This window comes from Poecile atricapillus, chromosome W, assembly GCF_030490865.1.
Source record: "Poecile atricapillus isolate bPoeAtr1 chromosome W, bPoeAtr1.hap1, whole genome shotgun sequence".
NCBI classification, from domain to species: Eukaryota; Metazoa; Chordata; class Aves; order Passeriformes; family Paridae; genus Poecile; species Poecile atricapillus.
The window spans coordinates 107,359,475-107,380,582 of NC_081288.1; the positions used below are offsets into that span (position 1 = coordinate 107,359,475).

The 21,108-nt window shown below is 45.3% G+C and overlaps 1 protein-coding gene across 3 annotated transcripts in view; it reads left to right on the forward strand.

Annotated features, from left to right (window-relative positions):
• The first annotated feature begins 2,410 nt into the window (after positions 1-2,410).
• The window catches only part of LOC131592352 (WD repeat-containing protein 7-like), a 59,402-nt gene continuing 40,704 nt past the window's right edge, over positions 2,411-21,108 (forward strand). For 2 of the 3 annotated variants that reach the window (XM_058863796.1, XM_058863798.1), the window contains exons 1-16: positions 2,411-2,544; positions 7,169-7,337; positions 7,966-8,072; positions 9,280-9,358; positions 9,500-9,674; positions 10,231-10,307; positions 11,047-11,166; positions 11,751-11,896; positions 12,656-12,758; positions 13,486-13,627; positions 14,843-15,085; positions 15,915-16,135; positions 17,437-17,632; positions 18,261-18,475; positions 19,180-19,910; positions 20,920-21,002. In XM_058863796.1, the coding sequence (XP_058719779.1) occupies positions 7,182-7,337; positions 7,966-8,072; positions 9,280-9,358; positions 9,500-9,674; positions 10,231-10,307; positions 11,047-11,166; positions 11,751-11,896; positions 12,656-12,758; positions 13,486-13,627; positions 14,843-15,085; positions 15,915-16,135; positions 17,437-17,632; positions 18,261-18,475; positions 19,180-19,910; positions 20,920-21,002 (2,794 nt within the window). In that variant the 5' untranslated portion in view covers positions 2,411-2,544; positions 7,169-7,181. Of the gene's footprint in view, positions 2,545-2,929; positions 3,049-7,168; positions 7,338-7,965; positions 8,073-9,279; positions 9,359-9,499; positions 9,675-10,230; positions 10,308-11,046; positions 11,167-11,750; positions 11,897-12,655; positions 12,759-13,485; positions 13,628-14,842; positions 15,086-15,914; positions 16,136-17,436; positions 17,633-18,260; positions 18,476-19,179; positions 19,911-20,919; positions 21,003-21,108 lie in introns of those variants that run through there. The other variant, XM_058863797.1, reaches the window with a different exon arrangement.

Consider the following 21,108-nt stretch of genomic DNA (forward strand, 5'->3'; position numbering starts at 1 on the left):
CGGCCGCCATCTTGGGAAAGGGCGAGCGCGGGAATTCCGTGAGGGGAGAGGCGCCTTTAAACTTTAACATCAACATTTAGTACTGTTATAGATACATTTTATATTGTTGGCTTTTCGCAAATATTAAAATGAATGTTATGTGTATAAGAATGAGAAACTTTGTTGTGCTAATATAGTTTTATTTCTGTTATTGATGAAATTTAGAAATAGTAGTATAATACATATACGTTAGGCTATGGCATTGTATTAAAATAAAATAATTAATATTAATTAATTAATAATATTTAATATTAAATTAAAATAAAAACTGCTTTTGTTTGTAACCCAAAGACTGAGGAAAAAAAAAAATAGCTAGAGAACTCCTGCATTTGTAAACTATTTTATCCAGATGAAGACAGCAGTGACCATGTTATAGCTACATTTTATATTGTTGGCTTTTCGCAAATATTAAAATGAATGTTATGTGTATAAGAATGAGAAATTTTGTTGTATTAATATAGTTTTATTTCTGTTATTGATGATATATAAGATCAGAAAATTTAGCTGTAATAATATAGTCTTCTTTATTATAATGAATATTATATGTATAAGATCAGAAAATTGAGCTGTAATAATATAGTCTTCTTTATTTCTGTTATTAATGAAATTAATTAGAAATAGTGGTATCATACATGGATGTTAAGCTATGACATAGCATTAAAACAAAAACTACTTTTGTTTGTGTAACCCAAAGACTGAATGTAATAAATTATTGTTGTATTAAAAATTCGAAGTATATCAACAGGACAAATGTGTTTTGCAAGGACATAAAAATATAAAATGTATAAAAGCCTCTCCTCAGAGCAGGACGAGGCTTTTCTCCAAAAAGTCGCTGATTGCCAGCAACGCCCAGATAACGAACTCAGGCAGGCCCATCAACTCGAACAAACAGACAGGACACGGACCATCAAGAAGACAATGGAGCTGGCTCGGGAAATTATCTGCCTCCGGACCCGAGCAACGCCCTGCAGATTCCTGTAGGGAACAAACTGATCAACGAAAGAAAGACAAGCTCCAAAAGATAGGCCTTGCCAGACCTGAACATCCCGGTGTATAAAAGGCAATCAGGAAGGACAAAGGGGAAAAGCACGGCCGAGATATCCATCGGCACCAGCCCGGATTCCACCGCCCTGCCATGAAAACCTAACGTTGCAATACATACAGAATCTCCTTTACATATGAGGAGATTCTGTCCGGACACTGGTTAATGTCATTATTCCATGTCAGGAAATCCATTCACTGGACAATCAAGGACACTTGGTGAATGGAACCTGCTTGGAATTTTCGCCTAAGGACAGAAAATCCCTATAAAAACCGAGGCTTGGGAACCCTCGATCGTAGATTTGGGAAACCTATACCTCTGGTGTAGACCCTGTCCACCCAGCGCTGCGCTGATCTTTTTTATTGTGGGTTTTTATCGCTGTTTCACTTATTATTGTTTATTAATAAATTTCTCTTTGATTTTATCCCAAAATTGCCTTTGCATTTATAACACTGAATAAGATATAATAATAAAATAAAAAATAGCTGGAGACCTTTTTTCATTTGTAAACTCTCTTATCCAGATGAAGACAGCAGTGACCAGAACTCTGGGGGAGGAATTTATTACATTTCTGGTATCAGTGAATGTAAATCTCAATAGATCTAAGAAGATTGATCTATTGGGAAGGGGGCAAGAGAAAACTAAACAGAAGAACCCCAAAGATCCTAAGAAGAATGTATGAATACGTATGAGAATTTATGGATATGTAGCAGGGTTCTGTTTTTAAGAGACAATCCTTTGTTTGTACGGTGAATGCAGAGACACCCGGCCCTATCTGTATACTTTATTTTTTTCTCCTAATTGTTTTTTTTTAATTAAACTTTTAAATTCTATAAAAATTATGTGAACCTCGTTTTTCACACTACTAGTTTCGTCATTAAGTGGGTTTTTTGGTGACTTCATGGGGATGACCCTCCTGTCTTGCAGGCAGGACTGATGGCAGTTTTTGTCACCTTGCTTTAATTATGTTTTTTTAATAAAGCCAAGTCTCTATGCTGACAAGAATTCTGAAATAAACGCTGAAGCAAAAAGCTGGGGAAATAAGACATGAATTAAGGACTTTCTCTGACCCCTTTTGCAGCGTCATTCCAGACAACTTCCCAACGTACTTTATAACGCGACTTAACAAACGTCACTTCAAGATGTCTCATATTTCCGCCTTTCCTGCTAAAAACCAGGAATATCCCCAGCATTCTGCTCCCGCCCCTTGGAACTGAAAAGCCGCACGGTAATCGCTAATTAATTAATTAAATAAGCGAGTAATCACCGGCTCCCTGCGCGCCCTCAGCGGAACCCGGCCGTTTCCATGGCGGCGGCGCCTGCCGTTAAGCGCGCCGGCCGGAGCTTTACGGCAGTGCCGCGGGAGGCGCTGTCATCCGGCCGCTGCCGCACCGAGCGCGGCGGGGCCGCGGCTCCCGGGACGCGTGAGGGCCGGGAAAGAGACCGGCACCGGCACCCAACAGGTACCACGGGGAGCGGGAGGATGGCTCGCTCCCTGCGGGATGAGGGGGGGTGAGCTCGCGGCTCTCCGCAGCATCCGCGGTGGGAGCGCTGAGGGGGGCTGCGGCGGCCGGAGCGCTGAGGTGGCGGCGGGAAGCGCTGAGGGAAGCGCTGAGGGGGCTGAGGGAAGCGCTGAGGGGGCTGAGGGAAGCGCTGAGGGGGCCGAGGGAAGCGCTGAGGCAGCCCCGGGAGCCCAGGTATCCCTGCCCCTTCTAACAGAGCAGCATTGATTTAGAATTTCACCAGATTTTACCTCCAAACCACCGCCAGGTTATTAATGGACGGAGGTTTCCATCTCTTACCCAAGGAGAGGCTCCTCACGCGTGATTGATCCTTTTAATGTCAATTTTTTTTGCTACCTCGCAGCCCTCCCCGGTTTTATTTCGCTTCCCTGTGCCAGACACGGTGCTCTGGGCGCTCGGGGATGGGATTTAGAGTTCTCCAGCTGCTTTGGATAACTGTCCTCTGTGAGTTTGAAACAGGAAAAAATGAATATGGGTTCAGTGTGTCATCAAATTAAGCACCAGGCAAACCTGCGAGTGGCTTCCAAAGGCGTTAATTAATTCAAATCTCGTCCCAAATTAGCATTTCCTTCTCTGCCTTGGTTTGGAACCTCCTGCGTACCCAGGGAAGGTTTTTCCATTCTATTTTCACTCTCTCAATGGTCCCTTTTCTCCATCCTTCAATAATAAATAGAAGGTCTAATCAGTAATTACATTTAAAATCATTCGATGTTTCTGAATTGCATGAATAGCCCATTCATAGCTATTTTATACAATTTAACGCTCTTTTGTGCTATTTAATAGTATTTTGGGGGCAGATTATTGGAGTGTGCACACATATCCTGAGATTTAATTCCTTATTTAATGGAAATACAAAGAGTTTGGGAAGAGTTACTCTGGTATTACAAAGGTGGAGTTGTTTTTGTTTTGTCTCTTCATGGATTTGTTCTGGCTGTAAAAATCCGTATTGTTGGTTTCTGGGCAGACAGCTTGAAAAAGTGTTAAGTACTTGAGTCTTGGAGTCGGCATTTAATGCCTTGGACTTGAAAAAATCTGTTTAGTGGCTTTACTGAAATAGGAATTGATCCGGGATTATTAAATGTGCCTCAATCCCACCTTTAAGCAGAGCAGTTCAAAGAGTCACTGGATTATTCTGTCAGGTTAACGCATTATTTAACATTTTTCTGGTTCCTCATTGAAATAATTGCTTAATTAATATTATCAATACTATTAATCTTAATTTTAAAATTATTAAAATTACTAAAATTATTATTAATAATATTTTATTGATGTTTCTGTTGAAATATTTTTAAAATCCTGGGTTTGGGAAGGTGTTTTCCCACATCCCTGCACTTATTGTGTGTGTAAGATTAGAATTATTTCTATATTATTCATTTATGGTTATTTGCAAAGTCATATGTTAGAAAATTTAAAGTGAAGGGAATAAATACAAAGATTATGGGATAGATAGATATATGTGTGTATATAAGCAGAATAATCTGCTTATATACTTTATATACTTTATTACATATTTACATACACTTATATACTTTATACCTATATACTGCTTATATACTTAAATACTTTATTACATATATACATTTATTACAAATGCTTTATTGTGTTTTGGGAAGAAAACCAGGATTTTGGCACTTGCAGAAGTGATAGAGACAAATTTACCCCCTAGAGCCAGAAGTATTAAGAGGAAGAGCTTTACTGGTGACATTTTCCATTCCAAGTTCCCTTTTCTGCAGGAAATGATGGGTTTGGGGAGTTCTGGATGGCTGTGGAATGATTCCCTGCCTGCTTTTGGGCCCGTTTGCCACTGGGGCAGTGTTGATTTGCTCCTGGACTTTGTCATCACTGATGTCAAAAAATGGAATTATTGATTGTTTCAGACAAAAAGGGATTTTGGTGCTGGCAGGGGCTGCAGTTGGTGTTTGCTGGGGTTAAGCTCTGCAATTGCCTGGGCAATTAAAATGTGGTTTTTCCTGAAAAGGAAGATTTTTATGAAGGCCTTGCGCTGCCATGGTCAAAACCTAGAAGGAAAGAGGTAGTTTTTCTTTTTCCTTTCTCTCCCAGTGCCTTGCTATGAGATATTCTGTGGTTGAAATGGGACTGTCAGGGGGTTGATAATGTGTTTTCCACATGGAGAATCTGGGATTTCTTAGGTTAGTTACGTGCCTTGTTAGTTACATGTCTTGTATATTGTAATATCCTCCTGTGTGTTCCTCTTGAAAATCGCCTTGATTCAGGGTTTGGAAATGTTCAGAAGCAGCTTTAAATGCAGAATGATGAACTGCAGGATCTCAAGCAGTAATTCTGTGCCCTGCCAGGGCACTTTCTGTATTTATTAAAAGATGCAGCTGGTTAGCAGGACAGCAGAGGAGTGGGAAGGGATTTTTGTGTTGCTTATTGGCTTTTCATCTCTGGTTTAGTCATTTTTTGGTTTGTTTCCTCACAAAAATCGGGTGGGCATTTCTGTTTGCTGTGGGTGGTTTTGTTCTCGCTGTTGATCTTTGCATTTGGTTCTGTTGCATCTGGGCGCTTTATTGCTGATTTTGTGCCATTTTTATGATGATTTCCCAGCCTGCTTTAATTGTAGCTCTTTGTTTTTTCACCCTATCGTTTAAAATGTGAATTAATTTCTCTTTCTGTATTGTGATGATCCAGACAGAGCAATTGATCCAGCATTGCATAACAATTAACTCTGCAGGGCCAGGTGTGGTTTGCAGTGCAGAGAAAGACGGGATTTTTGCTCTTTATTGAACCTGAGCAGTAAATGTGAGCTCTTAATGAAATAGCTTTTAATGGAGATGGACCAGAAATGAGCTGCTTTACTGGGAAGGCTCATTTGATGTGATATTACTGATTTTGTGCTGTGGATTTTGTGGAAACCCCACGATTGATCCCTGACTTGTCAGGATCCTCTCGGGAGCCGTGTGTAATCCTTAGCCATTCATTATCCTGCCCTGGCTCCCTCCCTTCCCCCTTTTTTCCACAGCTCCCTGGCTGCAGAGGGTGGCAGCACTCATGGAGTGGGATCACAATTCCTGTGGTTTTTATGGCTAAGGAATGACAGGAATCTGGGTTGGGATGGATGGGTAGAAACCTCCCAGATGCTGCTGTTTGCCTGTTGGTTCCTTGTATCCATCCCAGGGATACCTGTGCTTATCCCAGCGGGGAGCGGAGCTGGGATCCACACTCACATTCAGGCTGACCTTTATTCGTCTGTCATAATTCACATTTATTCCCTCAGAAGTGCTGTGAAACAGGTTTCCAGACCTGTGAAAAGTGCAAATATTGCTGGCAACCTCAAGGTAGAAGACAGTGAAAAAGAAACAGGAAAACACACATATTTTAAAATCGTTCTCCATGAATCCTGTTTTGGCTCCTCTAAATCAGAGCTCTAGTTTGTGCTGGGGTGAGTTCAGAGCATAAACCCCCACAAGATAATCCACAAGGAGAGTTTGGTTATTTATTTAACACGACCTTTTTACCGATGAGCAAACCTCAGCTCTAAAACCGTGGAAGTGCTCAGTGAGCTGGGAATGTTGCTACCACAAACAGAGGGTTGTTGTGGGGTTTAAATCTTGTGCAAATCCGAGTGGGTTTTATTGCCACAACTTGAGTTTCAATTCCCAGTCATTGAGACCATTTTGGCCTGGGGATGGTTGAAATTCTGCTGTGTTTTTTGTGTCAATACGTTCAGAAGATCCAAAATGTTGCTGTAAAGATAGCGCTGTACCTATTTCCTGCTGGAGAGTGGCCAGGATCCAGTTTAGCAGTGGATTATACAAGGTTGATTTCACCTAAGGCAGGATATTCCATATTCCAACATGAGTGTCTGTGTAGCAGGGATGTAATAACATCAGGAATATAAAAGCAACTTCAGCCTTGGGGCTTAAAGCATTTTTTATTTCAAAATTACTCTAGAAAGAGGGATTTGGGCAAAAATCCTTGTGTGCGCGCAGGGATGTGCTGTTTGGCCTCTGCCTTTTACTCCCCTCCCTCTTGGTTTGAAGAACAATATTTTGGACTTTTTATTTACAACTTTTATTTACAAAAGAACAATTGTTTGGATTTTTTATTTACACAGCCCCCTCGTGTGTAAATAAACAGCACCATTGCCTCATACCTAGGGGGTTATGTCTGTCTGTCCATCTGCTGCATCCTGGGATCCCCCAAACAGGAGGGGGAAAGGGCAGGAAAAACAGGAGGGGGAAAGGGAACATGAGGGGAAAAGGGCAGGGAACATGAGGGAAAAAGATGGCAAAAACATGAGGGGAAAGGGGTGGGAAACATGAGGGGAAAAGATGGTGAGAACATGAGTGAAGGGAAGTTTGGTGGTGTGATGATGAAGGAAGGGAAGGTTGCCGGGATGTTGCTGGTGTGATGATGAAGGGAAGTTTGCTGGGATGTTGCTGGTGTGATGATGAAGGGAGGTTTGCCGGGATGTTGCTGGTGTGATGATGAAGGGAGGTTTGCTGGTGTGATGATGAAGGGAGGTTTGCTGGTGTGATGATGATGATGAAGGGAAGTTCACCGGGATGTTGCTGATGTTGCCGTGCTGTTGGAATTGCAGGCGCTCCGTGGCCATGGCTGGGAACAGCCTGGTGCTGCCCATCGTGCTGTGGGGCCGGCGCGCCCCCACGCACTGCGTCTCCTCCCTGCTGCTCGTGGATGGCTCCGTCATCGTCACCGGCTGCCATGACGGGCAGATCTGCCTCTGGGACCTGGCTCCTGACCTGCAGGTATCCACAATTCACATTCCCAGCCTCTCCTGCCCTTCCCTCAGCACCGGGCCAGGGTACAAAGGGGCATTTTGGCTCATGGATTCCTTGCTGCTCCTGTAAGATTTTTTTGGAGCTGCTCTAAAGTTGCTTTCTAGTTGAGCTATGTAATTCTGTGTTACGAGGAGGAATTCCTTCCCAATATCCCATCTGGCAGTGGGAAGCCATTCCCCCTTTTCCTGGAGCTCCATTCCCTGTCCCAAGCCCCTCTCCAGCTTCTTGGAGTCCCTTTTGGCACTGGAAGGGGCTCTGAGGTCTCCCCTTATTTATGGATATACAGGGGGAAGCTCTTCATGTGCAGCACAATCTTTTTCATTCAACCAAACTCCATTTCAATTGAATTGAGCCAAATTCAGCCCTTGAGTTGTAAATACCAACAGAGGTTTGCAAAATGCATTTTCCCCCCCTCAAATTCTCATTCCCAAAGTCTCCCAAGATGATCCATGCACTGCTGTGCTAATTAAATGTGTTAATATTTATATATACCACATATTAATAGGTATATAACACAGGAAGGAGAAAGCTGGGATATGGCTATTCCGGTCATTTGTGGGATTTTTCACCCCCTGTTTTCTTTCCCTGATCCCAGATCAATCCCAGAGCTCTGCTCTTTGGTCACACAGCCTCAGTCACTTGTTTATCCAAGGCCTCAGCATCCAGTGAAAAGCAATATATAGTGAGTGCATCAGAGAGTGGGTGAGTTCCTAAATGTTTTTTACTGCAGAGCTGCAATAATGGGAATTTCTCCCCAGTTTATCCCTATGTTCAACACCGTGTTTGATTTTTATCCTCAAGAAAAAAACTCTTCAGCAAATACATTTTATTTTTTGATTTATTTATTAGTCATAGAGCAGCAGTTTAGAGGTAGAAGCAGCAATTGATACCCAAATAGAGATTTTTTTTTTTTATCCAGAAAAGATGGGGAATGATTCCTTTTAGCAAGGAATTTGAGGAGAAAATGTGTCAAAATTCAGAATTTCCACCTTGTGCAGATTTCAGCGCTAAATAATTCTTCCCATGGGATTTAAAACCAAAATGAGTTTTCACAGGGAATTTATTTTTCTGATGGGAAGGAAAGCACCTCCCAGATTCTGTTCTGATTCTGATTCAGTTCAAATATAAAGTTTTAAATGAAAAAGCACCGTGAGAGGGATAAAACAGGTAAAGAACAGGAGGTGCTGTGGATTTAGGAGGACTGGAAAGTCCAGTTAATTTGGAGTTTCCCTACAAACAAGGGCTAAAATCCCTAAGAAATGGTTCAGAGGAAGTTGCTGTAGGTGGCAGGGGGCTGGGGAGGCTGGCATGTTTTCCATGTGTGTGTTTTCCATGTGTTTTCCATGTGTTTTCCATGTGTTTTCCATGTGTTTTCCATGTGTTTTCCATGTGTTTTCCATGTGTTTTCCATGTGTTTTCCATGTGTTTTCCATGTGTTTTCCATGTGTTTTCCATGTGTTTTCCTGTGTGTGGGTTTCCCTGTGTGTGGGTTTCCCTGTGTGTGGGTTTCCCTGTGTGTGGGTTTCCCTGTGTGTGGGTTTCCCTGTGTGTGGGTTTCCCTGTGTGTGGGTTTCCCTGTGTGTGGGTTTCCCTGTGTGTGGGTTTCCCTGTGTGTGGGTTTCCCTGTGTGTGGGTTTCCCTGTGTGTGGGTTTCCCTGTGTGTGGGTTTCCCTGTGTGTGGGTTTCCCTGTGTGTGGGTTTCCCTGTGTGTGGGTTTCCCTGTGTGTGGGTTTCCCTGTGTGTGGGTTTCCCTGTGTGTGGGTTTCCCTGTGTGTGGGTTTCCCTGTGTGTGGGTTTCCCTGTGTGTGTGTGTTTCCCTGTGTGTCTTTTCCCTGTGTGTCTTTTCCCTGTGTTTCTCATGTTTCCCTGTGTTTTCCACATGTTTTCCACACGTTTTCCCACATTTTAGGGAGATGTGCCTGTGGGACGTGAACGACGGGCGGTGCATCGAGTTCACCAAGCTGGCCTGCGCTCACACAGCCATCCAGGTGAGGGATGGCAGGCTGGGAATGCCTCCTGCAGCCTTTGGCAAATCCACCCCAGCTCCAAAACCAGCTGGGAATCCTCAGAATTCCCGGGAAATCGCTGTTTTCCATGGATTCTAACGCGTGCTTGCTCCATCGGGGCAGTTCTATCAGTTCACAGTCGGCTCGCAGAGGGAAGGGAGGCTCCTGTGCCACGGACATTATCCTGAAATCCTGGTGGTGGATGCAACCAGCCTGGAAGTTCTTTATTCCTTGATATCCAAGATTTCTCCTGACTGGATCAGCTCCATGACCATCATCCGCTCCAACAGGACACAAGGTGAGTATTTCCCACGGAGCCCTGTCCAGCCTGGCCTTGGACAGATCCAGGGAATCCAGGGACAGCTTTTCTGGGAATCCTGTCCCAGCTGGATCACCTGGAAGTGTCACCTGAGCACTGAAGGTTTCTTCTGCTCACTGCTGGTGATTCCCTGGTGGCAGAGCAGCCTCTTGTTCGGGTGGTGTGGAATTCCTGAGGGGTTTGGGGAGCTCTGAGGAGAAAATCCCAATTAAAGCACTTCTCTCTTGAGTTGTAAACTGGGAATTCCCAAAATCCCAATTAAAGCACTTCTCTCTTGAGTTGTAAACTGGGAATTCCCAAAATCCTGGGGTGGGAAAGCTCAGCTCTTATCCCCACAACAGCTGGAACAACTGGAAATGAGCTCTGCTGCAAAGTGTTTCCTGCTCATGCCTTTATTTATTCCTCATTCCATGAGCATCTTGGCAAATAAACATTCCATGGGGAATCAAACACTCTGGGAATGCTGGGATCAGGTTTCCATTCCTGCTCAGGTGAGGAAATCCCTGTGCCTCAGGCTGATTTTTGTGTTTCCCAGAGGACACCGTGGTGGCCGTGTCCGTGACCGGCATCCTCAAGGTGTGGATCATCACCTCGGAGCTCAGTCGGGCACAGGTAGGTGACTCTTCCCACTGGGATATCCTGCTCCTGATATCCTGCTGCTCACAGCCTCTGGAAAATCTCTGCATTTCCCTTCACTGATGGGAATTGTTGCCAGAATTCCTAATCCTTCTCAGAAATCTGATTTCCAAATGAAGTGTGGGATTATATCCCATTTGTCCAAATCTGGTTTTTATTTGGGTTAATGTTTTGCTGAGCAGACATGAATATTTTAGGAATATTCATATTATTCTGTTATTTGGCATCTCCTGGGTGCTAATGAATAAAAGGAGAATGTTTTAGAGGAGATGAGGTAAATCAGCTCCTCACAGAAATCTCTTGTAAGAGATGTTTATCATCTGAGGAGAAATCTCCTGCTGGTTATTAATTATTAAACTGACATTGTTCTATTTAAGCATTGTTTTTACCCAGGCATGGATTTCCCCCAGCCCCCTAACATTGTTCCTCATGTTCTTTAAACAATAATTCTATCTAATCACAATAATTCTATCTAATCACAATAATTCTATCTAATCACGTCTAACAATTCTATCATTTATCATTTATTGATCACACAGGTGAAGTTTGACCTGACATTTCCAGGTCCTGCTTTTCCCAGGGCTTTCCAAACCCAACTTTCTTTCTAAATCCCCGAATTTTCTAACATTTTAAAACCTTTTGCTATGACTTGGGCTTTCCACGTGGCACCTGCAGCAGGCAGGAGCAGGCTGAGCATCATTTCTCTTTGTTTCAGGACACCAGCCCAGTGTTTGAGGAGGAATCCAAACCCATCTACTGCGAGAACTGCCAGAGCATTTCCTTCTGCTCCTTCACGCAGCGCTCGCTCCTCGTCGTGTGCTCCAAGTACTGGAGGGTAAGGCACAGCCCCTGGCTCATTCTCCTTGGGAATCACAGTTAAACCACATGGAAACATTTGGATTTCTGGATATTTCACAGCCCCTGGCTCCTTTTCCCAAGGGAATCACAGTTAAACCACATGGAAACATTTGGATTTCTGGATATTTCACAGCCCCTGGCTCATTCTCCTTGGGAATCACAGTTAAACCACATGGAAACATTTGGATTTCTGGATATTTCACAGCCCCTGACTCCTTTTCCCAAGGGAATCACAGTTAAACTCTCTCATGTGCCTCTGCTGTGTGTTTAAATATTTCTGGATATTTCAGAGCCCCTGGCTCCTTCTCCCTTGGGAATCACAGTTAAACTCTCTCATGTGTCTCTGCTGTGTATTTAAATATTTCTGGATATTTCACCCAAATCTCTGCCTGTGCTGAGGGTTTGGAACAAAATGATCCTTGAGGTCTTCTCCAACCCAAAGCATTCCAAGGTTGTGTGGAACCCAAAATCTGCCTGGGCAGTGTGAGTGTGATGTGAGCCACATTCCTCATTTGTTAATTGTAATTAATTTTTAACACTTTGTTTTCTGTTTCCTCACAGGTTTTTGATGCTGGAGATTATTCCCTGTTGTGCTCAGTCCCCAGTGAAAATGGGCAGACCTGGACTGGTGGGGACTTTGTGGCAGCTGATAAAGTGATTGTGTGGACAGAGGATGGACAAAGTTTCATCTATAAATTACCAGCCAGGTACTCAATTAAAAAAAATACCCCATTTATTTAATTTTTGATTGGTTGGAATTAAACTGAATTAATTGGAGAGCACCGAGATGTTGGTCAAATTTTCATTTATAAATTACCAGCCAGGTACTCAACAAAAAAAAAACCCAAATATTTAATTTTTGATTGGAATTAAACTGAATTAATTGGAGAACTGCTGAGATTCTGTGTTTAACTTTTATCAAACTTTTATCAAAGTTTCATCTGTCATCATTCATTTGAACTGAATTAATTGGAGAACTACTGAGATGTTGGTCAAAGTTTCATTTATAAATTACCAGCCAGGTACTCAATTAAAAAAATAACCCATTTATTTAATTTTTGATTGGAATTAAACTGAATTAATTGGAGAACTACTGAGATGTTGGTCCAAGTTTCATCTATAAATTACCAGCCAGGTACTGAACAAAAAAATACCCCAAATATTTAATTTTTGATTGGAATTAAACTGAATTAATTGGAGAGCACCGAGATGTTGGTCCAGTAAGGGAAGATGTGTAAATACAAAACCATAAAATCAAAATTTGGCATCGAAGAGGTTGAAAATAACAATAGTAAAAGCAATAAAAGTTTCTTTCCTCTTCCTGCATGGCCATGGTGTCTCACCTTGAACATTCCCAGATAAACCATGGGAATTCCATGGGATTCCTGCCGTGATCAGAGCACCAGGGTGCCAACAACAGCTGGAAATTCCATGATTTTGAGTCTTTTCTTTGTTTTTCCACCCAGCTGCCTGCCAGCCAGCGATTCCTTCCGCAGGGATGTGGGGAAAGCCCTGGAGAATCCCATCCCACCTTTGCTGTCCAGCGTCTTGGACCGAGCAGAGAAACAGGTTTGGCTCTTCCCACGGAGATTTCCCTGTAGGAGACACTTTCAGAGACACAGCAAAGAGCTCTATAAATCGAATTAGGTGTCAAAAGTTTATTTCAGGGGGTGGGATAGAGACAGAGAGAGCCTGATATCAGCCAGCAGATAAAGCTCAAAGCAGGCTCGGAGAGAACAATAAAAATGAGGGTAAAATATGAGTATGTGAGTTCAAGACTTAAGATTGGTAAGAAAGAGAGGAACAGAACAGAAGTGAGAGAGCTGGGAAAAAGGATAAAGAAGAGCAGGAAAGAGCAGCAAGAGAACGTAGTAAGAGAGAGAAGAGGAAACAAGAGAGACCAGGAGAGACCAAGAGAACCAAGAGAACCAAGAGAGACCAAGGGAGCAAACTCTCTTTTACAATTATTTATATAACCTATACATTTGAATATTCTATTCCTTCACTATCCAATCTTTCTAAGTATCCTAATACAGTAACATTTGTGTGTGACCTATAGAAATCACTGTTTTTGCATATTTTTAGTTATCTCAGGGTCCTTCAGACCTTTCCTTATAAGGTTGGGGAGAGGGGTCTCAGCTTGGTTTTATTGCAGGAAAGAATATTCAAACCCTGCTTTCATTTGTATTTCTTCCTTAGCCTTTCTGGCGACAGAGTCATATTTATAATTCCTTTCTAATTCTACCTTCCCAACATTTCCTGCCGGGCTCTGAGCTTGTCCCTGTTCTCCCCACAGCTCCTGATTTGTCCTCCTGTCACTCGATTCTTCCATGGCCACACAGATGTTGGATCCAGGCTCTTAATCCAGGGGGATTCCTCAGGGAGATTGAGCATTTGGAGCGTTCCCGACAGCCCTGAGCAGCAGGAGGGTGCAAAAGGTACCCCACGACCTCTTCTTGCTGTTTAAACCCTGCTGCTTCTCCTCCACATTCTCCAACTTGGACCCTCTCCTCCTTGGAAAAATCTTCATTTTCAGGGATTCATTTCCACTGGATCATCCAGTGTTCAGCTGCTCCAAGGGAGGAATAAATTGGATATAAGGGAAAAGTATTTTACAAAAAGTTGTGGTGCAGTCACCATCCTTGGATGAGTTTCTAAAAGATGGGATGTGATCCAAGAGATCAATAACATTTAACAAGATTAAATTAACATTAATGTGATTAATACATATTTTTATAATTAATATATATTTATAATTAATAAATTATTAATAATAATTATTAAATTAACAATATGTAATTTTTTACCTTTATACTTATTTTTACCCAATTAACAATAGTTAATTTTTTGTCTTTATCCTTATTTTTACCTAATTAACAATAGATAATCTTTTATCTATATACTTATTTTTACCAAATTAACAATAGGTAACCTTTTATCTTTATACTTATTTTTACCTAATTAACAATAGGTAATTTTTTATCATTATATTATTTTTTACCTAATTAACAATAGTTAATTTTCTATCTTAATACTTATTTTTACCTAATTAACAATAGTTAATTTTTTATCTTTATACTTATTTTTACCTAATTAACAATAGGTAATCTTTATACTTACTTTTACCTAATTAACAATAGTTAATTTTTTATCTTTATCCTTACTTTTACCTAATTAACAATAAGTAATCTTTTACCTTTATACTTATTTTTACCTAATTAACAATAGTTAATCTTTATACTTATTTTTACCTAATTAACAATAGGTAATCTTTTATCTTTATACTTATTTTTTGCCTAATTAACAATAGGTAATTTTTAATCTTTATACTTATTTTTACCTAATTAACAATAGGTAATCTTTATACCTATTTTTACCTAATTAACAATAGTTAATTTTTTATCTTTATACTTATTTTTACCAAATTAACAATTGGTAATCTTTATACTTATTTTTAACTAATTAACCATAGGTCATCTTTTATCTTTATTCCCCCAGAAATCTCCAGTTTCCACACTTTTAGCTTTCCTAACCAACTTTTCCAGCTGTTTCCACGTAACACCATGAGAACCATCCCATAAATTCCACACTGTCTGGAATTGGGTGTTCTCCTGGATCTCAGGGGCTGCCATTCCCTCTCTTTTCTCTCCCAGGCCTGCGTGCCACCACCTCAGTGTCCCTGCAGGAAGCCTTTGACCAGCTTTGTCCCCATCCTGCTGGGATCATCGACCAGCTGAGCGCTCTTCCTGACGATCCCCTGCGCGTCACCGCCAGCGTCTACATGCCGGCACACGGGCGGCTGGCGTGCGGCCGCGAGGACGGCAGCATCGTCATCGTCCCCGCCACGCAGACCGCAATCGTGCAGCTGCTGCAGGGGGAGCACACCCTGCGCAGAGGTGAGTGCAGAGCTCGGGATCGCAGCCAGGGGAGATGCAGGATTCTGGGGATCAACATCAAACACAAACAAGATGGGATCCCAGTTCATAAAACCATTTATTGAGCATTAGAACAAACCCAAATCCAGAACAGAGAGCTCCAAACAGAGGCACAGCGGGGGTTAGTGAGGGACACAACCTTGTCCACCTTTTGATAGTAAAAGGCTTTAAAATCTTAGAAAATTCAGGGATTTAGAAAAAAAGTTGGGTTTGGAAAGCCCTGGAAATCTTAGGCCTTGTGCTTGCTAAAGATCAGGTCAAGCTGCACCTGTGTAATCAATAAATGATAAATGATCATTTATCATATATTTTATTTATAATTGTTAGATGTGATTAGATAGAATTATTGTGATTAGATAGAATTATTGTGATCAGATAGAATTATTGTTTAAAGAACATGAGGAACAATGTTAGGGGGCTGGGGGGATGATGAGAAATCCATGTTTGGGTAAAAACAATGCTTAAATAGAACAATATAAGTTTAATAATTAATATGTGATTGACTCCTGAGAGTCTGTGTCATTCTCCTCACTGACCCAGGGGTTTTTGAGGGACAGAACCGAGGGTTTCCACCTTTGAGGGTGGAGTTGAGGCTCAGAAACACCCCAAGGATGAACCCCCAGGGACACAAACCCCATCAGAACCCCTGAACCTTCTCAAGGGGTTTGGGGTGGAACAAATTAACTCTTTGTCTCCCTGAGGCCACAGAGGTGGGTGGGGAGAGCCCATCCAACCCAGCCAACACCCCCTGATTGTGCTGAATTCCCATTTTTCCTCTCTTTTTGGGCAGGCTGGCCCCCTCACAGGACACTTCGAGGCCACAGGAACAAGGTCACCTGTTTGCTGTACCCTCACCAGGTGTCCTCCCGCTACGACCAGAGGTTCCTGATCTCTGGAGGCGTGGATTTCTCCGTCATCATCTGGGATATCTTCTCTGGAGAGATGAAACACATCTTCTGTGTGCATGGAGGGGAGATCACCCAGCTGCTGGTTCCACCAGAAAACTGCAGTGTGAGTTCTGCAGGATAACAATTCCTGCACCAGGGGAATGCAGGAGCTGCCACCTGCACAGCTCTGTCACTTTTATCTACAAAATCCTTTTTCTGTTTCTGCTGCATCTCTTCTGTGTTTTGCTTTTTATTCTTGGGTTTCTCAGCCTCCTTTGGGCTGAATTCTTTTGGGGTCCTCCCTGGTGGGGAGCTCTGCTTATCTCAGTTCTTCTGTATTCCAGACTCCAACTGCAGCTCCCCATCCCAAACAACCCCATCCCAAACAACCCCATCCCAAACAACCCCATCCCAAACAACCCCATCCCAAACAACCCCATCCCAAACAACCCCATCCCAAACAACCCCATCCCAAACAACCCCATCCCAAACAACCCCATCCCAAACAACCCCATCCCAAACAACCCCATCCCAAACAACCCCATCCCAAACAACCCCATCCCAAACAACCCCATCCCAAACAACCCCATCCCAAACAACCCCATCCCAAACAACCCCATCCCAAACAACCCCATCCCAAACAACCCCATCCCAAACAACCCCATCCCAAACAACCCCATCCCAAACAACCCCATCCCAAACAACCCCATCCCAAACAACCCCATCCCAAACAACCCCATCCCAAACAACCCCATCCCAAACCCCAAACCCATCCCGACCCCATCCCGACCCCATCCCGACCCCATCTCGACCCCATCCCGACCCCATCCCGACCCCATACCCATCCCGACCCCATCCCGACCCCATCTCAAACCCCAACCCCATCCCGACCCCATCCCAACCCCAAACCCATCCCAAACCCCAAACCCATCCCAAACCCCAAACCCATCCCAACCCCAAACCCATCCCAACCCCATCCCAAACCCCAACCCCATCCTGACCCCATCCCGACCCCATCCCGACCCCATCCCAACCCCAACCCCATCCCAACCCCAACCCCATCCCAAACCCATCCCAAACCCCAAACCCATCCCAAACCCATCCCAAACCCATCCCAAACCCCAAACCCATCCCAAACCCCGACCCCATCCCGACCCCATCCCGACCCCATCCCGACCCCATCCCAACCCCATCCCAACCCCAAACCCATCCCGACCCCATCCCAACCCAATCCCAACCCCATGCCAAACCCATGCCAAACCCATCCCAAACCCAGGTTACAGCAGGGAAATTAATTGAATCCCAATTTAATAATCCCAATTTAATAATCCCAGGTTCCAGCAGGGGGATTAATTGAATAAATTCATTAATTTAATCCCAATTTAATAATTCCCATGTTTTAATGGAGTTTTTCCTGTTTTCCAGGCGCGGGTGCAGCAGTGCGTGTGCTCGGTGGGCAGCGATCACTCGGTGGGGCTGCTGAGCCTGAGGGAGAGGAAGTGCATCATGCTGGCCTCCCGCCACCTGTTCCCCATCCAGGTGATCAAGTGGAGACCTGCTGATGATTACCTGGTGGTGGGATGTTCCGATGGATCCGTCTACGTCTGGCAGATGGACACCGGTGAGTCCGGACGCGCCGGGGACGGGAGCAAGAGGAATCCAGGGAGCTTCAGGTGGAATTCCATCATTCCCACATTTCCACCTGGAATTCCTCACTCCAGGTGTTCAGCACAGGATCACACTGAGGGAAGTTCAGAGAGCTTCAGGTGTAATTCCATCATTTCCACATTTCTACCTGGAATTCCTCACTCCAGGTGTTCACTGCAGGATCACCCTGAGGGAAATCCATGGAGCTTCAGGTGGAATTCCATCATTTCCACATTTCTACCTGGAATTCCTCACTCCAGGTGTTCAGCACAGGATCACACTGAGGGAAATCCATGGAGCTTCAGGTGGAATTCCATCATTCCCACATTTCTACCTGGAATTCCTCACTCCAGGTGTTCACTGCAGGATCACACTGAGGGAAATCCATGGAGCTTCAGGTGGAATTCCATCATTCCCACATTTCCACCTGGAGTGAGGAGCTCCAGGTGTTGAGCACAGGATCACCCTGAGGGAAATTCCATCCTTTTCCACATTTCCACCTGGAATTCCTCACTCCAGGTGTTCAGTAGAGAACCATCCTGAGGGAAATTCCCAGAGGTTCAGGTGGAATTCCATCATTTCCACATTTCCATTTGCCGCAGGAGCTCTGGATCGCTGCGTGATGGGAATCACAGCCGTGGAGATCCTCAGCGCCTGCGACGAGGCCGTGCCCGCCGCCCTGGACGCGCTCAGCCACCCCGCCGTCAACCTGAAGCAGGCCATGACCCGCCGCAGCCTGGCCGCCCTCAAGAACGTGGCCCAGCAGAAGCTGCAGACCTTGGCCACCAACCTGCTGGCCTCAGAAGCCTCGGATAAGGTGGGTGGTGAGCATGGTTGGATGGAGAGAATGGAAATTTGGGAGGTTTTCCATGGTGGTTGTGATGGTCTGGAGCTCCTCAAGGTCACCCAGGTGGCACCCAGGGTTCCATCCTGTTCCTTGAGATGTTCCTGAGGTTCCTGTGGTGATGATGAGGCCAGCAGAGAACAACAGAGCTCCATTCCCAGCTCCTCCTCACGTTCCTGAGAGATCCACCACCATGGAAAACTTGGAAAAATGGAAAAATGCTCAGGAATGTTGTGTTTGTCGCTGTTCCCTGGGTGTTTCCTGTCCTGGTGAAGGTGTCAGGGAGAACAACGCTCCAAAAGCTGAATTTTCCTTTGGAACACTGCTCAGATCTCCCGGGATCAGGAGAAGATGTGAACTTGTGCCTCAGTTTCCCTTTGAACTCCTGTAAATTGAATTTCTGTGGATTTTGAACTCCTGTAAATTGAATTTCTGTGGTTTTTGAACTCCTGTAAATTGAATTTTTTGAACACCTGTAAATTGAATTTCTGTCGTTTTTGAACTCCTGTAAATTGAATTTCTGTGGATTTTGAACTCCTGTAAATTGAATTTCTGTGGATTTTGAACTCCTGTAAATTGAATTCCTGTGGGTTTTGAACTCCTGTAAATTGAATTTCTGTGCTTTTTGAGCTCAGCTCTCCCAATGGAAATTCCAATCCTTTCTCTGTCTTTTCCAGGGGAATTTACCCAAATACTCCCACAACTCCCTGATGGTCCAGGCCATCAAGACCAACATAACAGACCCTGACATCCACGTGCTGTTCTTTGACGTGGAGGCTCTGATTATCCAGCTGCTGACCGAGGAGGCGGCGCGGCCCAACGCCACCCTGCTGGCCCCCGACAGCCTCCAGAAACCCGCGGGGAGCTCCGACAAGGGCGGCTCCTTCCTCACCGGCAAGAGAGCGGCCGTGCTCTTCCAGCAGGTGAAGGAAACCATCAAGGAGAACATCAAGGAGCACCTGCTTGACGATGAGGATGAGGATGAGGAGGCCACGAGGCAGAGGAGGGAGGACGGCGATCCGGAATATCGCTCCAGCAAATCCAAACCGCTGACTCTGCTGGAATATAACCTGACCATGGACACTGCCAAGCTCTTCATGTCCTGCCTGCACGCCTGGGGCCTCAACTCCGGGCTGGACGAGCTGTGCCTGGACCGCCTGGGCATGCTGAAGCCTCACTGCTCCGTGTCCTTCGGCCTCCTCTCTCGGGGTGGCCACATGTCCCTGATGCTGCCAGGCTACAACCGGCCCGGGGGCGCGGTGACGGAGGGCTCGGGCCGGGGGACGTACGGGGTGTCGCGGGCGGTGACCACGCAGCACCTGCTGTCCGTCATCTCGCTGGCCAACACGCTGATGAGCATGACCAACGCCACCTTCATCGGGGAGCACATGAAGAAAGGGCCTGCCAGGTACCCAGCGGGGTCACGGTGGGGTTCTGGCCTTGGGGGCCCCAAACTGGGGTGATGGGGTCCCCAAACTGGGGTGATGGGGTCCCAGAGCTGGGGTGATGGGGTCCCCAAACTGGGGTGATGGGTTCCCCAAACTGGGGTGATGGGTTCTCCAAACTGGGGTGATGGGTTCCCCAAACTGGGGTGATGGGTTCTCCAAACTGGGGTGATGGGGTCCCAGAGCTGGGGTGATGGGTTCTCCAAACTGGGGTGATGGGGTCCCAGAGCTGGGGTTCTGGCCTTGGCTTCCCCAAACTGGGGTGCTAGGGCTCCCCATGGTGCTCTGGGCTTGGGTTCCCCAAACTGGGGTGATGGGGTTCCCCATGGTGCTCTGGGCTTGGCTTCCCCAAACTGGGGTGATGGGGTCCCCATGGTGCTCTGGGCTTGGGTTCTCCAAACTGGGGTGCTGGGGCTCCCCATGGTGCTCTGGGCTTGGGTTCCCCAAACTGGGGTGATGGGGTTCCCCATGGTGCTCTGGGCTTGGGTTCCCCAAACTGGGGTGATGGGTTCTCCAAACTGGGGTGATGGGTTCCCCAAACTGGGGTGATGGGGTTCCCCATGGTGCTCTGGGCTTGGGTTCCCCAAACTGGGGTGATGGGGTCCCCATGGTGCTCTGGGCTTGGGTTCCCCAAACTGGGGTGATGGGGTCCCCATGGTGCTCTGGGCTTGGGTTCTCCAAACTGGGGTGCTGGGGCTCCCCATGGTGCTCTGGGCTTGGGTTCTCCAAACTGGGGTGATGGGTTCTCCAAACTGGGGTGATGGGGTTCCCCATGGTGCTCTGGGCTTGGGTTCTCCAAACTGGGGTGCTGAGGCTCCCTGAGCTGGGGTGCTGGGGCTCCCTGAGCTGCTCCATCCTCAGTTTCCCCACCCCTCTCCATCCCCGGGCTCCCCACCCCTCTCCAGCCTCAGTTTCCCCAGCCCAGGCTCTGGAGCTCACCTCTGTCCCTCCCCTCACCTGTCTCCTGTTTAGGCCACCCAGACCAGGCACCCCCGAGATGGGCAAGGGGAAGCCTCCGACCACCGGCCACGCTGTGCAAGGACAGATCAAACAAGGTAATAAAACCCTCCTTAAGGACAGATCAAACAAGGGAATGAAAAACTTCCTTAGGGTAAATCAAACAAGGGAATGAAAAACTTCCTTTGCAGGAATATTAATTTT